Source organism: Acanthochromis polyacanthus, unplaced genomic scaffold, assembly GCF_021347895.1.
Source record: "Acanthochromis polyacanthus isolate Apoly-LR-REF ecotype Palm Island unplaced genomic scaffold, KAUST_Apoly_ChrSc contig43, whole genome shotgun sequence".
Lineage (NCBI taxonomy): Eukaryota > Metazoa > Chordata > Actinopteri > Pomacentridae > Acanthochromis > Acanthochromis polyacanthus.
Window position 1 is genome coordinate 3,430 of NW_026131332.1, and position 21,112 is coordinate 24,541.

Below are 21,112 nucleotides of genomic sequence, written 5' to 3' on the forward strand. Positions count from 1 at the left end.
GTTTCATTCATCAGACGCTTTTATCCAAAGCAGCGCATCTGAAGTAGATACAACACACAGTTGATGAACCTGAACACATCATCAGTGATGCTTCCTGGACTGTTTCGGCTCTTACAACATCACACTCCGTCACCCAGGACACCCAGGCAGAGTAGATCAGGTTGTGTCTAGGGGTCGCAGCGCCCCCAACAGGTACCTAGTACATAACACATCGACTTAAAGGGGAACTTCGTTTTTTTCAACCTGGGGTCTGTTTTCATATATCATTTCATACATGTGAGTGATGGAGAAATGAATTTTCGACACAGCTCCAGTATTTAGCCAGGCAGGCAACTTAGCAGCTCAGCTAGCGAAAAGTATGGGGCAACTTGCCCCCCCCCCGGATCAAAGTCCGCCCTAACGTGCTTTTTTCCCCACACTGACCGGCTCGGATAGTCTCAATGAGTGTCCCACAACATACTAGAGATGAGAAGTGAACGAAAACCTCCACATTACCTGGCAATCGCTCTTTGTTGTGGTCTGTATCCAAATCTCAGGACGCTAGAAAGCAAATCTCATTAAAGTTTCCCTTTAATGTCTGCCAAAGTCCAGATACTAATGTGCCTCAAATCTGACACGTGTTAGATTCATGTTTGAAACAATAATGCTCAGTTTGCACTGAATGTAATTCTGGGATTTTGCAGAAACATTCTTACACCTCATTCAGTCCTGTTTTCTGCCCACAGCTGCTGGTTATCAGACTATTTCCTCTGACTTTAATAAACACCTGCAGCATCACACGTAGCAGCAAAAACCATCAGTTCTCTATGTGCATTTACACACGTGTCTAGGCAATGGTGACTTCTTTAGTGAAAGTGAGATGGAAGCTTCATGAAGCAGTGAACCACTTTGACAGAAGAGTGACATCTGCTGGCTCTGTGTCAGAACAGCATCTAAGTGGAAAAAACTTCTCCACAGTCAGAGGTGTTTGAAAGATCGAAAACAGAATGAACAAGAGTGGCGCGAAGAAAGCAAGAATTAAAAAGAGGAACGCTCTGGAAACACATGCAGCCAAATGTGCTGTCACTGTGGACTTTTTCACTAAAACGAGCTCGTGGTTTGAAACGACAAATGAGGACAATGAAACGATACAACAAGATGTTGAGCTTTGCTTTCAAACCACCGTTCAAATTAATTATGAAGTCAGTGAATTGTGTTGCCTTGTGGCATATCTCATAATATTATATCATTTAAATAAAAATATGATGCCAGGCCACATAACTGGGAAACTTTGTCTTGTAGCCCCTCAGAGTCTAAAGAAATCCAGCACCAAGCAGCAGCCATGAGTCCAGAATGGTTCATTGAATCAAGATGAATGATATGAATATCCCTCCATTCTCTATACACCGCTTTATCCTCACTAGGGTCGCGGGGGGTGCTGGAGCCTATCCCAGCTGACTCGGGCGAAGGCAGGGGACACCCTGGACAGGTAGTCAGTCTGTCGCAGGGCTACATATACAGACGAACAATTTAGAGTAATCAATTAACCTCAGCATATTTTTGGACTGTGGGAGGAAGCTGGAGTACCTGGAGAAAACCCACGCATGCACAGGGAGAACATGGAAACTCCATGTAGGAAGATCCCAGGCCCACCCCGGGATTCAAACTGGGATCTTCTTGCTGCAAGGCAAAAGTGCTAACCACTACTCCACTGTGCAGCCCTGATATGAATATGAGAGAGTTGGGAGGGGTAGAGATGAAGTTATTGCTCAAGTTAATTTAGTATGAGATCATGGAGTCATGGCATATGCATAAAGATACAGTAAACTATAAATTACGTCTGATCGAGACACAAGTTGGGAGATTGTTGCGGGTATCTGCCTGGGTGCAATCCAGACATCAGTCTGAGCACAGGGGATGATTACCACGTAACTCGGACAGGGAATTCAACATGATCTGCAAAGGAATAACTGTTCTGATGGAATTATGGACCAAAGTACTGCACTGTTGGAGGATTACTGAACTGTGATCTGGAAATAATGCTGTCTGAAGGAACATTGCTGAACTCTATTTTCCATGTGAGGAATACTGGACCAAACAACAAAAATGGATATATGCAGATCTAAATCTGGTCCGGACCCCCGTCCACTTCCCCCTGGGCCCCGGCGGGTCTCAGGTGAGCAGCCGGGTATGGCCACACCGTGACTGCTCTCCCTCCAAATTATGTAATCTAGGTGAATATTACTTCTCTTTTATGAAAGCATAGTTCCTGCAATTAAAGTTAACAGATTGGAAATTCACTTTATCCCTATCACGGTCACTAAGAATGAATATTTTTCCTGGTGGTAGAAAGTCAGGTTATTGTGTGCATTACATCTAAAAAAGGTTAAGTGGTGTTTGGCCATGGTGGCGTCATTCTGTCGCGTGGACGGCTGGATAAGCTGACTTTGGATTTCTAGGAGCGGACTACGCCGTGTCCTGCAGAGCTGTGAGGTGTGTGGATTACAACACTGGTCGCAGAGGACAGCGGGTAGGAGGGCTCACTATGAAACACCGTCCCAAGTGAGTGGGGAAAGAAGAAAGGTGAGAGATACCTTTCGTGCTTGCAGATTCTGTGTCAGAATGTGATTATCAGTCCAGTGAAGAAAGCTCAGGGAAGTAGTGTAATCTCTATGCTGGAGCAAGTGTGCGGCAATTTGGGATTACCTAAAGAGCTTAGGACTGATGATGAGACACTTTTCATGTTGAGACAGTAATGGAGTACTGTTGAAGAAAATTAATTCCAGAGAGTGGAGTAGCTGAGTCCAGTTGTTGACTAAGGAAACCAGGAATATGGTCACGAGCACACAGAGCCTGCCCCCCTTCGTTAGAGTGACCACTGTTTAATGGGGGGGTTACCAGGAGAAGATGCACAACCAGAGCTCTGGGCAGGCAGAGCTCTTAGAAAGTTGGAATATTCTGAAAAAGGACTTTGGTCCAACGAGAATGAGGATGTACAAGTTTTTTCCATGCTGGATGTATCCAAGAGGAGGCAGAAACCTGCATTCAAGGAGTAGATTAAAAGTGACTGCAGAAGTTGGAACCAGGTGGAGCTGGGGAGCTGTCTGAGTATCAGCGAGCTGTACCTGGGTAACCATGATCGAATGGGAGACCTTTTTTGAAGGTTCCTACCTGAAGGATTTATTTGGACTGACCAAGAAGGATTTCGGACATCGGTACAACGCCTGTGGGTGCTGAACTCCCCGTAGCTGAATATGGTGTGAGGGAGGCGCCCCAGAAGAAATACAAAGGCCTAAAATAACAGGCTGACCTGTATGCTTGCTCACTGCTGATCATGTAATTAAACTAATAATCAGCCACTGTGTTATCCCAAAGTTTTGGGTTGATGTTACCAGAAAGAAGGAAAGGAAAGAAATGTCTGTCTCTGGATCCCAAGAAGGGGGTGTTGTGAAGCACGGAGATATGGGATCCCAAAACCAGCCATTTATAGGGGCTGACTGGGATCTCATAGAAGGGGGTGTTGTGAAGCATGGAGATATGAGATCCCAGAATCAGCCACAAAGGGGAGACTCTGACAGAACAACAGCTAAATAAGGGAACATTGTGATGTTATAACCTGTGAATTAGGATCAGATTATGCCATAACCTAATGAATGAGTTTGAACTAACCAAGTGTCTATTTCTTACATTCTTTAATGTTGAAACAGTGTAAAAATCAGAAGCATGACTCACTGTAAAAAGTGAGGGTTTGATTATTTTTGAAAGGTTGTCTTGAGAATCTTTGTTTAAGAAGTAACCAGGTCAGAACAGCAGCTCACTGTGAAAACTGGTGTTTGATAGATTTGACTAAAAAGAGGAACTTATGCTTTATGAAATGGGAATGCTTTTAAGAGTTTTGATTTGACTACTGTTAAGATAAGAGGGTTTTAACTTTGTATTGAGGTGAGAAGTCATGAGTTAAGTGAACTAGGGTCAAGTGTTCACAGTAAGGGTCTCTAGACTCAAAATAGATTGGGTTTTTTTAATAAGTCTGTACACATTGTCCAAAAGATTGCACAATGGGATGCCAGCGACAGTTAGAGGCTGACATCCGCTTTTCCATTTCCTGATCAGGAGCCTGTGCTGAGTTGCAGACAGGAGAGATCAGGGGGGGGGCAAGATGGGCTGTCTGGACAGTCCAAAACAGATAGTTTCAGTTCCTTAAAAGTGGAGGTGATCATGCGGTCAGTGTATGGGGCAAGTGTGCGAGTTGGAAGGTGGATGCTGTGTACTTGTTGGAAAAACATGATTTCTGTATTACTGATGTATGTGATAACAAGTTGATTGCATGAGTTAGACGGTGTCAGGGGCGTACCTAGCCAGAGGTGTGTGTATTAGAGGATGACACTATAAAAGAGAGAGTCAGAGACACTGAATTCGGAGTTCTCCCCCGGAGGGGAGAGATGCTGCTCGCCGGAGCTGCCGGAGAGCATCGCCAAAGTTCTGAAGAGTCGACACCGGACCCTTTTGCCCAAGAGACGTGAAGACAACGCGGGACTTAGGCTCCAGAGATCGCTGAGAACATCGTTGGAGGCAAAGTCTTTTTCTGACTTTGTTCAACAAGCGAAGACCACACTCTGCCAGACGGAGAGTCCTGAGAGGTCTGCAGTTTTCCAAAGAGATGAAGAGAAGACAGCACCCGTGGCATCCAGAGAGGCACAGGAGGCAGCAGCAGAGGGCTGCTCCACTCCAGGGGCTGGAAGACCCAGTGACCCACCACAGCCTGATGAGACGGGGGCTTTCCACCACCACCATCCGACTGAGAAGACAGCTGAGACGCCCGCACTTGTGTTCCAGCTGCTACTAAAGATAACTGCCAGACCAACGATTGGCTATCGGGACCTCTCCACTCCCCCTGCCTATGAAGAACACCCTCTGCCCACAAAGAAGACTTCGTACCGAGTCTGCTGGTCCACGGAGGAGTTCAACTAGATGCAGGTCAAGACCGGGCGTGGCAGCTAAGGCCTGGCTGTCCGCTCTCTCTCCTAAATTTACTAATTAGAGAAGATTCTTAGGTACGCTCAGCTTAGTTTAGTTAAGTTAGAAATAATCAGAAATAATTAAATTGTTTAATCATGAATTAATGCTGTGCCCCTGCTAATAATTGCTTAATAAAACGCTATATTGCATTTAAAGAGAAGTCTAATGAAATGATTATGATTCACTTATTCTGCATAGTGGTAAAAAGTTAAGTTGATTGTGTGCATTAAATCTAATGGTTCTTAAAGGTTACTTTAATCCAACTAGTTATTTAAACATTACCCCTGAGGTTAGTTTTCCAAACCTCTAAAACGAACCTAGGAATATCAACAAGTGCCACAGTTTTAAGAGGAAAGCTGTCGTTAACAAACGTGTTCAATAAATCAATTCTACTACTTAGGAGGGCTGCTTAGTAAGAGAGTATTTATTGGAGTAAGAGGGGTAAGACGTTTGGAAGAAGACAGTTAGGACCTAGGCGAGTATTCCTCGACACCAGCTTAATTATTCTGCTGAAACCTGTTAGGTGGAATACTAATAGGCAGATAGAATCTAACCCTTTAAACGGAGAGCTGGTCCTGATTTAACCTGAGGCAAGGGTTAAAGAAGGCTATACTGAACGACATGGCGTCCCTGGGTGGGCACGGCTCGACTAAGACAGACGCTAAAAAGGGACTCCTGTCAGATGATACTGACCGACATGGCGTCCCTGGGCAGGGCTTGACTACGACTGAGAGAAGCGCCCAAAAGAAGATTCTGAGGGTCCAGACCGACACCTAGAATCAACCGCCAGAGCCTTCCAGTGGAAACTGGGGAAGAGAGGGCGAATCTCTTCTGACCGAGGGTCCACAGCTGCGGAGATTGGGGAAGGAGAAGGACGAGCCCTTCTGACCGAGGATCCACAGCACGGGTGATCAGCCGATAGAGAGACTCGGGATCATCACGCCTGACGGGAGGTACAGTGAGAACCGCAGGCTAGAAGAAGCCGCAGTGACCTTGGGCCAGCGCACCCCAGAAAAGAGGCACCGCGGAGCAGCCAGACAGAGTCTGCACTCATCCCTGCTCAACGGTCCTACGAGAGGTTTTGAGGAAGCAGACAACTCGAGACGACAAAGACGATGGCTGAGAGCCAGCCAGAGAAAGATGTACTCGTCCCTGCCAAAGAAAAAGAGCCAGTTCAAGAAGACGCGAAAGTCGGAGGCTCCGATGAATCAGAGGAAGAAGATTCATCCTCCAAAACCCCAGTGCCCGGGGAAACAACGATCAGTGAAGTGGTAAGAGAGTCCGCTTCGAAGAAGCTTCACCCAGGTTCCACTCCGGTGTATCAGAACCAGATCGTACTGGTAGGAGAGGGATGGAGCAACTGTCTGCAAGAGACACAGATGAGGAAATGAGAGTTACAGGACATGCTGCATCGCAGGGTGAGAGCTCAGACGCAGATGAGGAAGTAAGGCCAAAAATAGAGTTGGCCACATCAGCTGCAGGCACCCCGGCTGCAGAGGCAGAGAAGCGGCTGTAGAGGATGGCAGCTGTCACTAAGGAAGTGAGTAATTGAAGCACCAGAGAGTCCAGACGAGATTGGGGGGCTCACTGATTGGGAAACGACGAGGTAGATCGTTTCGTCCAGAAGAGAAGAATTGCTGTCGGGATCGAGGAATGGGACCAAACCCCTAAAAGAAAAATTGTCCCAGAGAAGTACGTGGAAGAAGTGGTGCGGGTCGTACATGAAGCGCTTGGCCATGTGAGCACACTACCTACCCGTAGGGAGCTGGAGAAGCTGCAACTCAGGATTCCAGAGTGCCGTATACGACAAGTGCTGAGGGCCTGTGAAGTATGTGGTCGATACAACGCAGGATGCCGAGGGCGAAGAGTAGACGGGCTCACCATCCGGAAGCACTATTCCCTGGGGTTCTATCTGCATGGACGTAGCAGGCCCAATGGGGGTTGCAGGGAGAAGAGGTGAGAAATACCTTTTAGTGCTGGTGGACTCTATGTCATTCCATATGGTTACTAAACCAGTGAAGAAAGCTAACAGCTACAGTGTGGTTGGCATGCTAAGAAGAGCTAAATACGAGAAGCCTGACATAATAAAGCAAGTTTTAGATAGCAATACAGTTTTGCTTGAAAGAAGAGGAATCCAAGAAGTGGAGCAGCTAGAGCCAGTTCCAGATTAAAGAAAACCAGGAACCAGAAACCATGGCTACGAGCACACAAGGCTTACCACCCTTCGTCGGAGTAGCCAACGTCAAAGGGGTGGTTACTATGCAGAGAAATACAACGAGGCTCTGGGCAGGCAGAGCCCTGAAGAAACTGGATGATGCTGAAAGCAGAATCCTGTCAGATGATGAAGAGATGCAAGTCATCGGCGGCTGTGAGGACACATCCGAACTGTTGCAGATCGCTGGGGAAGTGACCGTCACCACTGAAGACGATGGACGGACGCAGCTGGGTGATGTGGTTAACCTGTCTGCTCCAGAGGATGATGAGTATCTTTTAAAATGACCTGGTGTTAGCTACCTGTGATCTCAAGGAGAGGGTGTCAAGTGGGGCCTAGTTATTTGAGATCCCAGGAGCAACCACCACCTAAATAAAAGCTTTAAGCAGACCAATGAAAAGTTAAAATGAGAAACTATATAAGTTAACCACATGATCATGCTTATGTTTGATGCAAGAATGATTTTAATAGGCTGATATATATTCTGGAAATGATGATTGCTATAGAAGAGAATGATTTAAAATAAGTTATTTGATCATGCTAAGAAAAATGATTTAAAGAAGTGATTCAGTGTAACTAAATGAGTTTTGACTTGAAGTAATCTGTGCTGTTCTGAGTTGTGTGCAGGGCAAAAAGCAGAAGTCACCATGACACTGCAGAAAGGAGGACATTGAGGAAGTTCTGTGGCCAAATATGGTCTTGGCAACATGTCTCAAGCAATGTGTGTGTGTGTTAACAACGGAAGGTGGATGCTGTGTACTTGTTGGAAAAACATGATTTCTGTATTACTGATGTATGTGATAACAAGTTGATTGCATGAGTTAGACGGTGTCAGGGGCGTACCTAGCCAGAGGTGTGTGTATTAGAGGATGACACTATAAAAGAGAGACACTGAATTCGGAGTTCTCCCCCGGAGGGGAGAGATGCTGCTCGCCGGAGCTGCCGGAGAGCATCGCCAAAGTTCTGAAGAGTCGACACCGGACCCTTTTGCCCAAGAGACGTGAAGACAACGCGGGACTTAGGCTCCAGAGATCGCTGAGAACATCGTTGGAGGCAAAGTCTTTTTCTGACTTTGTTCAACAAGCGAAGACCACACTCTGCCAGACGGAGAGTCCTGAGAGGTCTGCAGTTTTCCAAAGAGATGAAGAGAAGACAGCACCCGTGGCATCCAGAGAGGCACAGGAGGCAGCAGCAGAGGGCTGCTCCACTCCAGGGGCTGGAAGACCCAGTGACCCACCACAGCCTGATGAGACGGGGGCTTTCCACCACCACCATCCGACTGAGAAGACAGCTGAGACGCCCGCACTTGTGTTCCAGCTGCTACTAAAGATAACTGCCAGACCAACGATTGGCTATCGGGACCTCTCCACTCCCCCTGCCTATGAAGAACACCCTCTGCCCACAAAGAAGACTTCGTACCGAGTCTGCTGGTCCACGGAGGAGTTCAACTAGATGCAGGTCAAGACCGGGCGTGGCAGCTAAGGCCTGGCTGTCCGCTCTCTCTCCTAAATTTACTAATTAGAGAAGATTCTTAGGTACGCTCAGCTTAGTTTAGTTAAGTTAGAAATAATCAGAAATAATTAAATTGTTTAATCATGAATTAATGCTGTGCCCCTGCTAATAATTGCTTAATAAAACGCTATATTGCATTTAAAGAGAAGTCTAATGAAATGATTATGATTCACTTATTCTGCATAGTGGTAAAAAGTTAAGTTGATTGTGTGCATTAAATCTAATGGTTCTTAAAGGTTACTTTAATCCAACTAGTTATTTAAACATTACCCCTGAGGTTAGTTTTCCAAACCTCCAAAACGAACCTAGGAATATCAACAAGTGCCACAGTTTTAAGAGGAAAGCTGTCGTTAACAAACGTGTTCAATAAATCAATTCTACTACTTAGGAGGGCTGCTTAGTAAGAGAGTATTTATTGGAGTAAGAGGGGTAAGACGTTTGGAAGAAGACAGTTAGGACCTAGGCGAGTATTCCTCGACACCAGCTTAATTATTCTGCTGAAACCTGTTAGGTGGAATACTAATAGGCAGATAGAATCTAACCCTTTAAACGGAGAGCTGGTCCTGATTTAACCTGAGGCAAGGGTTAAAGAAGGCTATACTGAACGACAATTTTTAAAATGTGATTTATTGTCAGAAGCAGAGCCAGGGGAATCAAAATAGCAGTTTCTCACTTCTTTGAACAAGTTGTAAATGCTTTGGTACATCCATGCAAATGATTATGTACAATTCTCTGCTGTTTCGTACATGATCAGTTGCTTATGTCATGTTGATCAAAATGTACAATAGGTCTCTGTTGAATAATCTCAATCTCCACAACATTTGGGCATTAATTCATCGCATAAGTCTTAACATGTAAAATGATTTAACAAGTTGTCATAATAGGGCCGCACAGTAGAGTAGTGGTTAGCACTTTTACCTTGCAGCAAGAAGATCTCTGGTTCAAATCCTGGGGTGGGCCTGGGATCTTTCTGCATGGAGTTTGCATGTTCTCCCTGTGCATGTGTGGGTTTTCTCTGGGCACTCCGGCTTCCTCCCACAGTCCATAAATATGCTGAGGTTAATTGGTTATTCTAAATTGCCTGTAGGTGTGAGTGTGATTGTAGCCCTGCAACAGATTGGCTCCAGCAACCCTCGTGAGGGCAAAGTGGTATATAGATAATGGATGGATGGAAGTTGTCATAATATGTCAGTGATATTTCTATACATTTTCATTCGATGTTTTTTTTTCTAAATCTGTCCTGAATTTGTAAATTGTTCCAAGGTAAATCTTGAATTTCTCCATGAGGAAATGTGTGAAGAATTCGGATTTTCTAAAATCTCTCAAAGACGCAAGAGAAGATATTTGTGATGTGGATGAGTATTTGTGTCCCAACAGACAGGAACGTTAGGAGATGTAAGAAGACAGCATTATAATTCCTACAACACTGCATGTACAGTTTTCCCTGAAGATTGTCCTATATTCATATTTCTACTTTTGTTTTTCTTTTTGCTATGCAGGGCTGTATTCCTTTCTGTATCACAATAACGTGGTCTGTCAACAAAATACAATACAAACAGTAAAAGCCTAAATGTGAATCTTGTCCAGTCTCTTGCAATCAATCTCCCACATACACTAAGGTGTAACTTACAATTTACAATAACTGGCATCAAAACTTTACCCATAGTTTATATCAGAACATCCCTCCACAGTACACTGTTACAATGACAACATGACTAAGCAATTTGACTGTTTTATGCACACACAATGACTTGTCATTCTGATGACACTGACATGTTCATTGACACAGATATTTACTCTTGAGAGATGAACTAAGGATTTTGAGCAAGAGACTGGCTTTTGCAGTTAATCCACGGTGTTTTGCTATTTGTACGAATTGTTTTGAGAAATACACTCACTGTTTTGCTAATGTCGATGATGATTTGAGAAATGTAGGCTATCAAAGCGATTGAGAAAAACTGTAAATAACGCAAACGACTTGCGCTCTGTTTGTCCCTCCGCGGCCCCCTTACCGACTGAGCTGGTTGTCATTTTGAATGTTCGGCGTCGTTTAGCTGCAGTGGTTTTGTTGTTACAGAGGAGAGAAGTTCAGGTAATGTTACTTCTGTTGGGTGAATGACTAAGTCTCATATCTTAAAGCAATGCGAAACACTTTCAACTGGACTGGCGCCACAATAATCTCAGTAACTTTGGGCTGGTATTAGATAAAACTAACGATTTTAGGACGCTTCCTTTAGCTTTGGGGAACTGCTTTACTATTTTTACTACTTCGTGCAATTTATCAAACCAAATGTTCAAGCAAATTTCTCCCATATCAATCAAAAATTAAAATATTTGTTAGTTGCAGCCGGCCAGGATGGGACAATGAATGAACTGTGGGCATTTACAACAAAGCAATCATCAAATTAACAACAAAATAATCAGCTTTTAAAATTGATCGTGTGCAACTTTAGCTTTGGTATACCTTTGAAAATCCATCTACAATTTGTTTAAAAGTGCTATATTTTTTTTCAAGCTGCAGCATATGCTGATTTTGATGTTTGTTTGTGTGTGCCTGTATTAGTAATAATGCAACGCACCTTGACACGGGGTTATTGATCAATTTCATCCTAGGATGGAAAAGCTGAATGCGTCACCTTGGGCTGTTAAGAAGATCAACGGTAAATGTGCAGCCAAACAGGTGGCTGTTTACCAGCAGCGCCTCAATGAGGAGGCGGAAGTCCTGAAGGGAATCAATCACCCAAACATTGTTGGTAAGACGAGACTCCATATGATGAAGTTCTTTCTCTACCCTTTTACACTGGGAAGTTATTACTTAGCAAAAAAAGAAACATGGAAATGTGGAGCAAGAAGGACAATCAGGAGAATGTTTAATGAAGCTAGCTAAAAATCTGCCATTTTGAATAAATGAGCTGGTGGTCAGCTGGTTCTGCAAACACTTGGATTACCGTCAGCTATGATTTTCAATTAGATGTGACGCTGTCCGGACCGTGAGTAGCGACAGTAAAAGTGATATTTTGCCAGATTAAATGGAAACAATATGTTGCTATCAGAAGACAAGAATCAGATGTAGAAACTCCTGAACTCATTTCTGTTTGTTAAAGTAAGGCCAAGACATGAACAGGTGTGGGATATATTAAGGTTCTTTAGTGTAAAACTAAGTGACGTCTGATTCCAAGATAGAAATGACCCAAGAGAAGAAGAGAAAAGTAACCAGTGCCTGATGAAGTCTGTCTGACTGAAATGTTGCATTTCTAATGTTAAGTGTTGTAATATTTCACAGTACCTGAGCTGCAGTTATGAAATAAGAATGTAAAAGCATCAACACTTAAACATCCTGTAGAGAATGGAATAATCTGAAATCAAATAAATTGTGTCTTATTATCTGTATGTATTCATTTATTGATAAACTCTCCCTCTATTTATAAGAAGCTGTATTTTAAAACCAAATGACACGTTTGTGGCGATGGGCGTGGGAGAGCTCAGCTGCAGGAGAGAGAGGTGTGGAGGGGTGCGTGGAGGCAGTGTCAAGGTAATTGACACAGGTGGTGGTAATCGGCTGACCTGATTATCTCCGCAGTAGCAGCCGGAGCGGAGGATAAAAAGTCGGGCAGACAGAGATGAGAGGAGCAGCGGAGAGACAGTGGAAGCTGCGTGGACTGAGTGACAGCGGAGGCTGCGTGGACTGGGTGACAGCGGAGGCTGCGTACCGGACTGTGGTATACATTGAATCGTGAAGTAATAAACAATATTCCCTCGACAACCAAGGCGGACAGCGAACTTGTCACATTGGCGCCCAACCGGCACTTGATACACGGGGATGTCTGCGCCTCCGGCGGAGCCGGTGCAGCCCGTGGCTGTGCTGGCCCAGATGCTCCGGGACTTGGCGGCAATGCACGCCGACCAGGCAGCGGCGAATCGGCGGCACCTGGAGGCGCTGCACCAACAGACGGAGAGGCAGACCCGCGTCTTGGAGCAGCTGTTGTCTCGACCGGGGGGATCGCCGGGCTCCTCCTCCTCCTCCTCCATCTCCGGGCTGTCTCTGCAAAGGATGACGGCGGAGGATGACCCGCAGTCGTTTTTGGACATGTTCCAGGCCACGGCGGTGGCGTGTGGATGGCCGCAGGCGGAGTGGGCGGTGCGGCTGCTTCCCCTACTGACGGGGGAGGCCCAGACGGCAGCGATCAGCCTGCCGGCGGCGGCCCGGAGGAATTTCGCTGATGTCAGGAAGGCGGTGCTGGACAGGACGGGCCTCTCGCCTGAGGACCACCGGCGCCGTTTCCGGGGCGCTCGGCTGGGGGCGGGCGACCGCTCGTTTGTGTTTGCCCAGCAGGTGAAGGACGCGGCAACCAGGTGGCTGCTGCCGGGGGAGACCGCGGAGGAGAGTCGGCTTCTGGAGAAGATTGTGGTGGAGCAGTTCATCGAGGGGTTGCCAGGGGAGACGAGCAACTGGGTGAGGTATCATCGCCCGGCCGATCTGAGGGCAGCAGTGACGCTGGCCGAGGATCACCTGGCGGTCCAGTCGGGAGGCCAAGGACGGGCACCTCCCGGAATGCGACCGACACCAGCGCCACGCAGGAAAACCCTGGCTGCGCTGACATCGGCGCCACGTTCACTGACGCCTCCGGTTCCGGTGCCCCGTACTAACCTCTCTTTTGCTTCTCTTCCACACCAGGCTCCGGCTGCTGCTGACGCTGTTTCCAAACGTCAGGACAGGAGTGCTGGCGGTGTGGGCAGCCTGGCCACTTCCGACGGGAGTGTCCGCTCATGGAGGTCGGCCAGGTGGTTCGGGTTGCCGGCACGCCAGCACCCTCTCCCGGTCCGGGAGGGACATACAGCGTTCCGGTAAGGATCCAGGGGGGTGTACATCGGGCTATGGTGGATTTGGGCTGTGGACAGTCCCTGATTCACCAAAACCTGGTTCGACCCGGGGCATTGGTGGAGGCATCCTGGGTGAGGATAAGGTGTGTACATGGGGATGTTCACAAATATCCTGTTGTGCCAGTGGAAGTTAGATTCAAGGGAAAAAAGCATATCATCAAGGCCGCGGTTAGCTCCCGCCTTACGCACCCCCTTATTTTGGGTACGGATTGGCCTGGGTTCCAGGGGGCAGTGGGGAAATGTGTGGGAGTGCGTTCACGAGCGGTAGGGACGTGTGATATGTGTGCTGTGCTCAGTGGTGATGCGAGGTTGTCCGACACTGCAGACGAGGAGGGGGATCCCGAGGGGCCTCGTCAGGAGGCTCCGCGGGTTCCTGTCATACACCCCATGGAAGATCTTCCTCTGGAACAGTCTCGGGATGACACACTGCGCTCAGCTTTCGACCAAGTGATAAAGATTGATGGTCAGTTGGTGCACCCGGGCACAGCACCTGCATATCCACACTTTTCATTAATCAGAGACAGATTATACAGAGTGACTCGTGACACTCAGACGCAGAATATAGCCACCCAATTGTTGGTGCCAAGGGGCCGCCGGGAAACAGTTTTCCAGGCGGCACATTTCAACCCAATGGCTGGTCACATGGGGTATGAAAAAACACTCGACCGGGTCATGGCCCGATTCTATTGGCCTGGCATTCGGGAAGATGTACGCCGGTGGTGTGCGTCTTGTCCTGAATGCCAGTTGGTTAACCAACCGGCCATCCCACGGCCGCCTTTGCACCCATTACCATTGATAGAGGTTCCATTTGAAAGAATTGGTATGGACCTCATCGGGCCATTTCACCGGAGCGCACGAGGATATCGGTTTGTGTTAGTCCTAGTGGATTACGCAACACGATATCCCGAAGCAGTGCCGTTGCGCACCGTCTCTGCAAAGAGTGTTGCACAAGCACTGTTTCAGGTCATCTCCCGAGTTGGAATCCCCAAAGAGATTCTGACTGACCAGGGCACCTCGTTTATGTCACGAACACTTCGGGAACTTTACGAATTATTGGGCATCAAGTCTATTCGGACAAGTGTGTACCACCCACAGACCGATGGTCTGGTGGAGCGTCTGAATAAGACCTTGAAGAACATGATTCGTAAGTTCATTCACGAGGAGAGCAGCAATTGGGATAAATGGCTGGACCCTCTGTTGTTTGCAGTGCGGGAGGTGCCCCAGGCCTCCACGGGATTTTCTCCCTTTGAACTGCTGTTTGGCAGGAAGCCACGTGGGGTTTTGGACCTGGTTAAAGAAAACTGGGAGGAAGGTCCAAGCCCAAGTAAGAATGAAATACAGTACGTCCTGGACCTTAGAGCAAAACTCCAATCACTGGGACAGCTTTCACGTGAGAATTTGCTCAAGGCCCAGGAACGACAACAACGCCTGTACAACAGAGGGGCAAAGCTCAGACAATTTTCACCGGGAGAAAAAGTACTTGTATTACTCCCATCTTCTAGCTCGAAATTACTCGCCAAGTGGCAAGGGCCCTTCGTGGTCACACGACGAGTAGGGGAGGTGGATTATGAGGTGGCACGCTCTGACAGGGGAGAAGCAACACAGGTTTACCACCTCAACCTCCTAAAAGCATGGAGAGAGGCGGAGTCGGCTTCTTTGGTGACTGTAGTTGAAGAGAGAGACGAGTTAGGGCCTGAGGTTCCAAAGCCGGGCAATTCCACCTCACTCCCCGTTGAAAACCACCTCTCGCAGTCCCAAAAAGCCGACATTGCCATGTTGCAGGAGCGGTTTGCTGACGTGTTTTCCCCCCTGCCAGGGCGTACAGACCTCATACAGCACCACATCGAGACCCCCCGAGGCGTGAGGGTTTTTTCACGACCTTACAGACTGCCTGAACATAAGAGAAAATTAGTTCAGAAGGAATTGAAAGCAATGCTAGAGATGGGAGTGATAGAAGAGTCAAACAGTGCCTGGTGTAGCCCCATTGTTCTTGTCGTCAAGAAGGATGGGTCTATACGGTTCTGTGTGGACTACCGCAGGGTGAATGACGTGTCACGATTTGATGCCTATCCCATGCCAAGGGTCGACGAGCTCCTGGATCGGCTGGGCACTGCGCGTTTCTTCACCACACTGGATTTGACCAAGGGCTACTGGCAGATTCCCCTGTCACCGGAGTCCAAGGAAAAAACGGCCTTCTCCACTCCGTACGGTTTGTACCAATTCGTGACGCTTCCGTTCGGGTTGTTCGGAGCCCCAGCCACGTTCCAGCGTCTCATGGACAAGGTGCTGCGGCCGCACGCAGCATATGCGGCCGCCTACCTGGATGATGTTATCATCCATAGTAACAGCTGGGCGGCGCATGTGCGGCAGGTGGCCGCGGTGCTGGAGTCCTTGAGACAGGCGGGGCTGACGGCCAACCCGAAGAAGTGCGCGGTTGGATGGAGGGAGGTACGGTATCTGGGTCACCACTTGGGCGGCGGGCAGGTGCACCCACAGGTGGATAAGACAGCAGCGATCGCAGCCTGTCCGCAGCCCAAGTCCAAAAAAGAGGTACGGCGGTTCCTGGGGCTGGCGGGCTACTATCAGCGGTTCATACCTAAATTCTCGGACCTGGCCAGCCCCTTGACCGACCTGACCCGGAAGAGTGCCTCAGATCCGGTCCAGTGGACGGAGCAGTGCCAGCGGGCGTTTGAGAGAATAAAGCAGGCCCTCTGTGGGGAGCCACTCCTCTACACACCTAACTTCTCTCTCCCTTTTTTCCTGCAGACTGATGCGTCGAACAGAGGGCTGGGGGCCGTTTTGTCCCAGCAGGTGCAGGGCGTCGACCGCCCTGTAGTTTACATCAGCCGCAAGTTGTCTGAGAGGGAGGCTCGCTACAGCACGGTAGAGAAAGAGTGCCTGGCAATCAGGTGAGCGGTCGGGGCCCTGCGCTACTACCTCCTGGGACGCCCATTCACCCTCTGTTCGGACCACGCCCCTCTCCAATGGCTCCATCGCATGAAGGATACCAACGCCCGAATCACACGGTGGTATCTAGCTCTACAGCCTTTTAAGTTCACAGTGATTCATAGGCCGGGGGCGCAGATGGCCGTGGCTGACTTCCTCTCCCGCTCCTTGGAGCCGGTGGGGGGAGTTGGTTAGGCCGGATGGCTCCCCGGCCTAAGTCGGGCGGTGGGGATATGTGGCGATGGGCGTGGGAGAGCTCAGCTGCAGGAGAGAGAGGTGTGGAGGGGTGCGTGGAGGCAGCGTCAAGGTAATTGACACAGGTGGTGGTAATCGGCTGACCTGATTATCTCCGCAGTAGCAGCCGGAGCGGAGGATAAAAAGTCGGGCAGACAGAGATGAGAGGAGCAGCGGAGAGACAGTGGAAGCTGCGTGGACTGAGTGACAGCGGAGGCTGCGTGGACTGAGTGACAGCGGAGGCTGCGTGGACTGAGTGACAGCGGAGGCTGCGTGGACTGAGTGACAGCGGAGGCTGCGTGGACTGAGTGACAGCGGAGGCTGCGTGGACTGAGTGACAGCGGAGGCTGCGTGGACTGAGTGACAGCGGAGGCTGCGTGGACTGGGTGACAGCGGAGGCTGCGTGGACTGGGTGACAGCGGAGGCTGCGTGGACTGGGTGACAGCGGAGGCTGCGTGGACTGGGTGACAGCGGAGGCTGCGTGGACTGGGTGACAGCGGAGGCTGCGTGGACTGGGTGACAGCGGAGGCTGCGTGGACTGGGTGACAGCGGAGGCTGCGTACCGGACTGTGGTATACATTGAATCGTGAAATAATAAACAATATTCCCTCGACAACCAAGGCGTGTGTGTGTATTGAGTGGACCCACGGACAGCGAACTTGTCACAACGTTAAACCTGCAACAATAAATCTAAAAACAGTCACTCAATTGAACATGAGACCTTCAGGCAGTTTATGTAGAGAGCTTAACTAATTTTGGCCTTGTGCTGCAGGCCCCTAGCCTAGCCCTGCTAGACCCATGTTCTGAAGGCACAAGGGTCTAGGACCGCTTGACAGGGAGGGAGGCGGGCTAAAAGGTTGTCTTTCAAATCACTCTGCAGCAATTGGGTAGGTATACAACCAATCAGCGCAACGAATAGGCTGACGTAGTTCCTCGAGCGCCGGCGGATTGTGGCTAAGTCCCATTAGCTTCCCAACCAGCGGAGCCAACTGGTATATTAAGGATTTGCCATATCCCGTCGGCATAAGTCCACATACGTCTTTCTTCTCAATGAAACACTTCAGTGCCGTCCTTTGTTTATCTTTCAAGTTGAATTTTAGCTTCAAATCTTTAAGGGCTGTGGCCAAAGCTGAGTCGAAAGATAACTGTTTATTGTGCGCCGGTTGTTTCTGTCAGAATCGTCGCGCCTCTGTCGTAAATTAGTTATGCCCGCCTTCTGACTCTACACTTCATGGTGATTGGTCCGGCCAGTTTTAGGAGCATCCAGCCTCGAGCCTTATGGAGGGTAACTAGACCCACCCTGGCAGAGAATTAAATTCGTTGCTGTGGGTTGTCTAGCGCGGCTAGGCTAGCAGGCTCCTGAAGTCACCTTAAATATTATTTTCCATGTCAAAATAGTATTATATTAAATTGTAAATTCCAGACTTAAATGTCCAAGAAAAGGTTAACTAGAGCAGCAAGTCGATGCTTTATTTTAGGTACGCACCGTAGACTGATTGTTGTCAAAGGCATCCCAACATTTCACGTCTCATTACAGCAGGTAGTATAGTAACATAGTTGTATTTGACATTTTACTGGATCCCACAGTTCACTATCAACTTGTTTTTATTTTTTCATATGTTTCATCGGTTTTAAAATGCACAGAACAAAAAGTGGGCAAATTTGCAATTTAGATAAATTTGACAGCAAACGGCAAACTTCAAAGCAAGGGCTATTTTGTACGTTTTTGACATTCCTCACCAAGACGCATCTCATGTTGGCTGTTGTTATAAAATGTGACTTATTTCACATTGATTCCATTACATTCTGCCAAGGTCAATCAGCTTGTGATGCTGCGTTACATTTCTGGTGGTAATTCTGTGTTTCTTGCTTCAACATTAAGGTTTCCGTGCCTTTGCCACGGCTAAAGACGGCTCCAAATGTCTGGCCATGGAGTACGGAGGAGAGCACTCCCTCAATGATGTGATAGACAAGAGGAAGAAGGACAGTCTGAAGGCTTTCCCTGCCGCCAACATAGAGAAAGTGGCGCTGCATGTGGCCCGCAGCCTGCAGGTGATTCATCTACCTGCTGCCAACGCATAGATTACATTGAATTAACGTCACACGTGTCGCTCTATGTATTGAAATTGTTGCTCAGCTTAAATTCAACTTTTAGTTTTAACTTCTTGACTTACAGATCAACGTATTTTGGTTTTTTTCCCCAAAACATTTTCATCTTCTGTCAGCATCTGCCATCTTCAATTTGATTTAACAACATCAACACAAACGACTGTTGACGGGTGGGAATGCTGTGTTGTTTGTCTTTACAGTATCTGCACAATGAGAAGAAGCTGCTGCACGGCGACATGAAGTCATGCAATGTGGTCATCAAAGGCAACTTTGAGACGGTGAAAATCTGTGACATCGGTGTTTCTCTGCAGCTGGATGAGAACATGAGAGGTGAGCTTGGTTTTTCAGTAATGAAAACAAGCGCTTAGCTTTGAGGTGGATATGCTTTTATTTTAAAAGTGCATTTATGCATTTTCACAAATAGATAAAATTTTCACAAATCAGAGACTATGTTTTATGAATCTACAGGCTCTGTAGAATAATTCAGTCCAGATTTGAAGAGTCTAAGTGTAGCGGTTCTCGAGCTGGACCTGGTCTAATGTGGTCTGGGATGAGAAAAAAACAGTAAAATGTGCCTTTATTGCATTTTCACAAATAGAATAAAGTTTTCACAAATCAGAGACTATGTTTTCATGAATCTACAGGCTCTGTAGAATGATTCAGTCTAAATTTGAAGAGTCTTAGTGTAGCGGTTCTCAAGCTGGACCTGGTCTAATGTGGTCTGGATGAGAAAAAACAGTAAAATGTGCCTTTATTGCATTTTCACAAATAGAATAAAGTTTTCACAATCAGAGACTATGTTTTTATGAATCTACAGGCTCTGTAGAATAATTCAGTCTAAATTTGAAGAGTCTTAGTGTAGCGGTTCTCAAGCTGGACCTGGTCTATGTGGTCTATATGCTGAAAAAACAGTAAAATGTGCATTTATTGCATTTTCACAAATAGAATAAAGTTTTCACAAATCAGAGACTATGTTTTTATGAATCTACAGGCTCTGTAGAATAATTCAGTCTAAATTGAAGAGTCTTAGTGTAGCGGTTCTCAAGCTGGACCTGGTCTAATGTGGTCTATATGCTGAAAAAACAGTAAAATGTGCATTTATTGCATTTTCACAAATAGAATAAAGTTTTCACAAATCAGAGACTATGTTTTTATGAATTCAGAGGCCTCTGTAGAATAATTCAGTCTAAATTTGAAGAGTCTAAGTGTAGCGGTTCTCGAGCTGGACCTGGTCTAATGTGGTCTGGATGAGAAAAAAACTGTAAAATGTGCCTTATTGCATTTTCACAAATAGAATAAGTTTCACAAATCAGAGACTATGTTTTATGAATCTACAGCTCTGAGAATAATTCAGTCTAAATTTGAAGAGTCTTAGTGTAGCGGTTCTCGAGCTGGACCTGGTCTAATGTGGTCTATATGAAAAAACAGTAAAATGTGCTTTATTGCATTTTCACAAATAGAATAAAGTTTTCACAAATCAGAGACTATGTTTTTATGAATCTACAGGCTCTGTAGAATAATTCAGTCTAAATTTGAAGAGTCTAAGTGTAGCGGTTCTCAAGCTGGACCTGGTCTAATGTGGTCTATATGCTGAAAAAACAGTAAAATGTGCTTTATTGCATTTTCACAAATAGAATAAAGTTTTCACAAATCAGAGACTATGTTTTTATGAATCTACAGGCTCTGTAGAATAATTCAGTCCAGATTTGAAGAGTCTAAGTGTAGCGGTTCTCGAGCTGGACCTGGTCTAATGTGGTCTGGATGAGAAAAAACAGTAAAATGTGCCATTTATTGCATTTTCACAAATAGAATAAAGTTTTCACAAATCAGAGACTATGTTTTTATGAATCTACAGGCTCTGTAGAATAATTCAGTCCAATTTGAAGAGTTAGTGTAGCGGTTCTCAAGCTGGACCTGGTCTAATGTGGTCTATATGCTGAAAAAACAGTAAAATGTGCATTTATTGCATTTTCACAAATAGAATAAAGTTTTCACAAATCAGAGACTATTGTTTTTATGAATTCAGAGGCTCTGTAGAATAATTCAGTCTAAATTTGAAGAGTCTAGTGTAGCGGTTCTCAAGCTGGACCTGGTCTAATGTGGTCTATGCTGAAAAAACTGTAAAATGTGCCATTTATTGCATTTTCACAAATAGAATAAAGTTTTCACAAATCAGAGACTATGTTTATGAATTCAGAGGCTCTGTAGAATAATTTCAGT

The 21,112-nt window shown here is 46.7% G+C and overlaps 1 protein-coding gene across 1 annotated transcript; it reads left to right on the forward strand.

Annotated features, from left to right (window-relative positions):
• Positions 1 to 10,724: 10,724 nt before the first annotated feature.
• Positions 10,725 to 13,571, forward strand: LOC127532932 (uncharacterized). The gene is made up of 3 exons (XM_051944834.1): positions 10,725 to 10,814; positions 11,336 to 11,475; positions 12,303 to 13,571. The coding sequence occupies exon 3, from the start codon at positions 12,543 to 12,545 to the stop codon at positions 13,569 to 13,571; it is 1,029 nt and encodes a 342-aa protein (XP_051800794.1). The 5' UTR covers positions 10,725 to 10,814; positions 11,336 to 11,475; positions 12,303 to 12,542.
• Positions 13,572 to 21,112: the final 7,541 nt, after the last annotated feature.